Consider the following 6,063-nt stretch of genomic DNA (forward strand, 5'->3'; position numbering starts at 1 on the left):
TCGCATAAAAGTTGGAGCTCCCACCAAAGGCAATAGTTCACCCAGCTTTTCATGTTTCATTGCTTAAACATAGCACAAACAGGTACCCCGCCAACAACGTACCAGGTTATTTGATCAAGGAAGAAGACACAAAGTTATTTCAGCCCGAAGAGATCCTTAATAGTCGGATCAATGAACAAGGAATTCCATGGCTACTTATTAACCGGATGGGAAAGGATGTGCCGAAGCAATCTGGGAAGATGAAGATGAGTTTGTGTTGCAGTTCCCCACTTTTCAGGATCACCTCGAGGACGAGGTGCGTTTTCGAGAGCCGGGTATTGATGCGGGCCATGCAGAAGCGTCGCCACATGTGAGCCCAACTGAAGATGCCAACAATCTGGGCCGCCCAAAACGAAATATTAAGAAGCCCAGCCATCTCAAAGATTATCAGTTGGACGTTTGAGTGGAAGAAAAGTCAAGAAATTGTTTTCCTTTATTTCAGGGCATGTTATTTTAATCTTTTTTTGCATGTTTCCAGTATTGTTTGCATTATCTCATCCTGGGATAATGGTAATTGGTAGTTTCCCTGCTTTCTAGGATGTTTCATGTTTAAGACTCATGTTTTTGTTTCATTATAAAAAAAATACCCGAAAGTTGCCCCACCTTGTGTGTGTTCCCTTCGTCTCCTCCTAATTGTTGAGTCTCACCCACTTACGGGTCACAACAGGTAGCGTTCTTGATGAAATTCGAATTGAACAACATAAGAAAAGAAATCTACGTTCAATTTCATCAAAATTCCATTCCATTCCATTCTGTGAAACAAATACACCTAAATATTAATTAAATTTCAGTTCTTGTGCAAATTCCAATTCCAGTTCCGTTAGTTAATGCTTTTGGGTTCATTTCAGGTCAATTCCATATTTCCATCAACGCCTTTAGCTACATAAAGCGTATTCGTATCAACTCAACTCAAAAGACTTGGGGGTTGACCCATTTGTCTTTGCAGATTTTTAAAAGACTCACAATAATTGAGACTTTGTCAAAATTTACAAGTCAGAAAAGATTTAAGTTTGAGGACGCAACTATGTTAACGGACGTTTATGTCTTCTTAATGTAACTTCATAGTTTTAGCGTACTAATATGCAAAAAAATAAATAAATAAATAAATAAATAATCAAGTAACACAAGTCATTCTCATGTCAACTCGTGTAAACAAATCATTTTCAGTTTCACGGATTTGAAATGATTTTTGCGTCTGTGGCAGTTTTCACTAACCAACGATAAAGGACCTCCAACACTACGTTTTAAAGAAAAATAAGATAAATTAGTAAATTAAGTTTCTTATTTATGTGCATTGCCCTATACAAAACTAAACATATACAAGTCTGCACCACAAAAGTTGAGAAAAGATCATAGCTTTTTTTATAGAGAATGCAAATGTTTGATCCTCTGAATAGCTTGTTTTACCTTAAAAGATGGTTCGTCGTACAAGTAACCAAGATCATCAACTTTTGCCGCCATGCTCGGTTCTCCAACAAACGCACGAAAAGAATCTGCAACTGAATCGGACAGAGATTTAAGGTTGTATCCTCCTTCCAAGAAAAACACACATCGACCGCCACACAACTCTTTTGCAAGCTGCTTGATGTTTGATGCCAGCATGTAATATGTTCCTGTTGTGAACTGGAAATTGGCCAGCGGGTCCAGTACGTGTCCATCATACCTGAACGAAATCAGTAATTGGTTGATAGTCAAAACACTTGATGAAAGTGTGTCAAAAGTCAAAACATTACAAAATGAGTCAAGATGATTTTGGTTGAAGAAAATCACCCTGCTGATACAAGAATTATATCGGGCTTAAATCTTTGGGCAGACGGTACGATGACTTCATCAAACACGGTCCGCATGGCAATATCACCTGACCCTCCTGCTAACGGCAAATTAAGCGTTGCTCCTTCACCATTCCCGCATCCTATGTTATCGATTTTTCCTGTACCAGGGTAGCTTCCCTCCTAAAACACCATAAAATATGTAATTAATTTGTTATAAATAAATGAATGAATGAATGCATGTATGTTTGTTGGTTACTTGGTGAGTTGAAAGAAAGAATATGTCTGGATCATCATAAAACGCATCATTCGTCCCATTCCCATGATGGACATCAAAATCAATGATGAAAACACGTTGTAGTCCATGGGCCCGTTGAGCATATCGGGCTGCAATAGCTACATTACCAAACACACAAAATCCCATGGGACCCTTAGGAACCGCATGATGTCCAGGCGGTCGTATTAAGGCGAATCCAATTGGGGGGGTTTGACTGACTTTTGATGCTGCCACCTACATTTTCATCAAATAAAAAACTGTTATCAGTGACATCAAACAATAATCCTAGATGTGGCAATTATGACCCGTTTACTTATAAATGGGTCGACTATGGAATCGTAAACGGGCACTACCACGTGATCAACCAAGGATAGGCCTGCTCCAGCAGCGATCAAGGACTCTTGAAATGTCTGCATTGTTTATGGTGTTAATGTACAATCATCATAAATGTGCATATCGGTTTAAAGGAGGCACGTTTGATGGAATTATCTTACAGTAGCAGTGGCGTACGTGGGCCCAGAGCCTTCAATGTGTATAAAGCCTTGGTCTGAAGCCTGCTCCATTGCCTATAGATATAGAATGCACGTCTAAATAAATCAAAAACCGACCCGATTTTAAGTAAACATGTCGAAATTGCTACGTCTAATGAACAACTGTTACCTTCTCAAGGCCAAAAACATAAGATCTGGAATGCACACTTGCAATATCTTCAACAGTAGCAGTTCTAAAATCTTGAAGTTGAATGATCTCAGATCCTCGAAACTGCAAGCATAAAAATTGCATATCATTATAACGAAATTTCATTCTATCATGCATGTTCCGAAGCCAGTTATATAGAAATTAAATAAAGTGTAAAACAAAATGATTCTTGGAAACTACCTTCGGTGTGAGCTCCACCTTCTCGAGAGCAGTCACAATTGCAGGAACCCGTAAACTGCATTCTGGATGTGCCTCCTGTTACCAATATCATGTAAGACTTCACCAACGTTCTCCAATACACACTTTCTATACAAAACAAAAAGAGTTCCTATTAAGAATTCTATTTGAAAATGAAAAAAAAAGATACTTTTATCGTTTGTGAATGCTAGTAGAAACTTTGTTATGACCCATTTTATAAAGGACATAAGTTGATTACCTTGTTATGACCCATTGCAGGCGCTACACTATAAATCACTTTTGCTGTACTCTCATTTAACGAACACGATATAGATACTTTGGAATGTTTCTTCAGTGAAGTCGAATGTTTCTGGAAGAATCGACTTCTCATTAATGAAACTACACGAGGTCCCAAAGGAAACGACACTCCACCTACAATATAGATTAAAAAATACATATTATTTCTTTCACTTTCTTCGTGTAAATGAAAAAACAGATATCTGGTCTCCCAACCCAATAATCAAGAAGTTGTTATGGAAATCACTTTCGATACCGTCAACGTAAAGAACAAATACACCATTATCATTTTCAAATGAGTTAACTGTCATTTTCATCCCTGTGATTTGTTTACTTTTGCCATTTCAGACCAGTTTTCAAAAATGCACCAGTTTCCTCCTTGACATACTGGAAACATGCCACTTCAATCCAAAAATTAAAACTCAGTTAAGTCAGACAGGTTAAATGAAGGGTATTATTGTCAACTCATATATCTTTTATTTTCACCTTATTTTATGAATTGACAATAATACCCTTCATTTAACCTGTCTGACTTAACTGGGTTTTAATTTTTGACTGAAGTAGCACGTTTCCAGTATGTCAGGGAGGAAACTGGTGCATTTTTGAAAATTGGCCTGAAATGGCAAAAGCGAACAAACCACATGGACAAAAATGGCAGTTAACTCTTTTCAAATTAAACTAACTGGTACGGATAATGAGAAAGTAAGATATACAATCCAGTTTCAACAGGTTGGCGTTTAAGAAACATGAAATGTGATTATTCAGATATTATTTTAGTGCAGTATATGTTGCTCTTTAACAAATTCATGCTAAGCTCTCAGTCTCTCACAGAACTAGGCTAGTGTCCATGACCATGACACACACACCTATGAGGATTCGACCATAAAATCTGTAAGAATCATGTGTGAGATGTATTGTCGTCTACACGAACAACAGTTTGGATCAGGGACTAACACAATTTGTTTCTTCCTATACTGTTTGATTCCTGGTTGTGTACATTTTGATTTGTTTTATGTTATATGTATTTCACACACATTTATATCACTGTGGTTTTGCATTGTTTCTCACATATTTATAAGGAAATACAGATTTTTCCTAACAGTATTCACTATGATGTATCTATCAACAGCTTCCTCAAATTCTATTCTATATCCTTACATTTTCAAACTGGATATACAGTACATGTTTTTATTGGTCAATTGCATGCTTTGGATTTTGTTCATATTTACCATTTTTTTCACTTATTATTATAATTTTTTATTTATTATTTTTTTTTTTTTTTGCAAAAGAAGACCATACTTCTATATTTAATTAATTCTTATAATTTTACAAATAAAATTAAACTATTTTTATGCTTTATGATATAGTTAATTATTTCTTTAACATTATATGTACTTTTTTATTATTTGTGTTATAATTACGTTTTAGTTTATTTTGTTTCTCTTATAACTTTTAAAATACTGTATTTAATATAACTAGGAGTGTGTCGTCACGATCTGCTTATTTTTATTTACGTCTCGATATGAATTTATTCAAAATCAAGTTATGAATAGTAATGTACAAGTGATCGAAGCAAAAAGGTGCATTTCATTAACCCTTTTTGTTATTTTAATACTTTAATATAATGCTTTATGAAACTTTGAATATTATGCTTCGATAAATGTTGATTTTTTTCTTTACGTCGACGAACCGAGCCGATACCATCCGAGGTTATAACGTGGAACCAAATCTGATTGAATGACATCTGTTACAGTATCAATATTATGTGAACCGATACCGGTATTCTTTCCTATGATTTTCGAACATTACAAAACACGTGTCGATATTTTCTTGGCCATATATCTTTCGGTTGCTGTACTAACCAAACCGAAATCAACTGAATGACCCGTTGCAACGCACGGGAATTCCCCTAGTTTACTACAATAATCAAGAAATTAACAGTGTAATAATCAAATTCAGAGCTCACACTGACATCACGAAATTAACGGCATATTTAATCGAAGTTCTCTCAGTAACTTGCTGAACAAGCTATTTATTAAGAGTTAAGACACGAAATTACAAAAGGATTGGAGAAACCGATGATCATACGAACTAGGAATCATATAAAGGATGAGAGTAAAATCAAAAGGCATATCAAAATCAGTGGGAAGAAGATGCTAATCGGCTAAAGTTAAGTATTTACCTCCGAGAAATGAACGATGAAGAGCGGCTTGAACCTCCATTTTCAGTGACACGAAGCTCCTTTTGGAACAGACAGAGGGAAATATATATGAAAAGGGATAAGGGGCGTTTGGTTGTGGGATATCGTGGGATTTGTGTTTAGTGAGTGTTTGATGGAAACGGGTTAGGAATGTGTACGAATTGATTTCAGGTACGTTCATTGAATCGAATAATGAATTCTCGAATTATCCGAGTTAAATTTTTTGAATATTTATTTTTTTACTTGAATTCGTATTCAATTCGATTCGATTTGTTTTTGAAACTTGAATTCGAACAGAATTCGAATAAATTCGATTTAATTTAAATTCATCCTAAGCAATAAATTATTTTACTTTCATTTTTTAAAACCTACAAACTAATTATATTTAACTTAAAATATAATAATCTGCAAAATTAATTAGCCATCAATATGTTAAAACACCAAAATTTTGAAGATATGTTTGATACTGGTAGCGATTTAAGTTATGTAAAAATTTAGAAATAAGTAGTATAGGCATTTGTTATTAGGTTTGATAATGTTATGAATAATAAACTTGTTACTTATGGATGTAATTCATACTTTGACCCGAATTTAGAAGTTATATG

The 6,063-nt window shown here is 35.0% G+C and overlaps 1 protein-coding gene across 2 annotated transcripts; it reads right to left on the reverse strand.

The window, feature by feature from the left end:
- Nucleotides 1-1,281: 1,281 nt before the first annotated feature.
- LOC110908421 (histone deacetylase 14) lies at nt 1,282-5,594 on the reverse strand. Of its 2 annotated transcripts, none has more exons than XM_022153360.2 (9): nt 5,441-5,594; nt 3,221-3,393; nt 2,965-3,039; nt 2,746-2,847; nt 2,580-2,651; nt 2,442-2,495; nt 2,068-2,319; nt 1,810-1,991; nt 1,282-1,702 (listed from the first exon to the last, which is right to left on the reverse strand). In XM_022153360.2, the coding sequence occupies exons 1-9, from the start codon at nt 5,478-5,480 to the stop codon at nt 1,402-1,404; spliced, it is 1,251 nt and encodes a 416-aa protein (XP_022009052.1). In that variant the 5' UTR covers nt 5,481-5,594; the 3' UTR covers nt 1,282-1,401. The 2 variants fall into 2 exon arrangements, with proteins under 2 accessions (XP_022009052.1, XP_022009051.1); XM_022153359.2 differs by having other exon boundaries at nt 2,439-2,495.
- Between the last annotated feature and the right edge of the window lie 469 nt (nt 5,595-6,063).

This window comes from Helianthus annuus, chromosome 14 (genome assembly GCF_002127325.2).
Source record: "Helianthus annuus cultivar XRQ/B chromosome 14, HanXRQr2.0-SUNRISE, whole genome shotgun sequence".
NCBI classification, from domain to species: Eukaryota; Viridiplantae; Streptophyta; class Magnoliopsida; order Asterales; family Asteraceae; genus Helianthus; species Helianthus annuus.

Coding starts and splice junctions, on each gene's coding strand:
- LOC110908421 (XM_022153359.2), bottom strand. CDS start 5,480: ATGGAGGTTCAAGCCGCTCTTCATCGTTCATTTCTCGGAG. Junction 3,040..3,220: donor CTGCAATGGGTCATAACAAG/GTAATCAACTTA, acceptor TATTGGTAACAG/GAGGCACATCCAGAATGCAG. Junction 1,992..2,067: donor TCTTTCTTTCAACTCACCAA/GTAACCAACAAA, acceptor ATGGTGTTTTAG/GAGGGAAGCTACCCTGGTAC.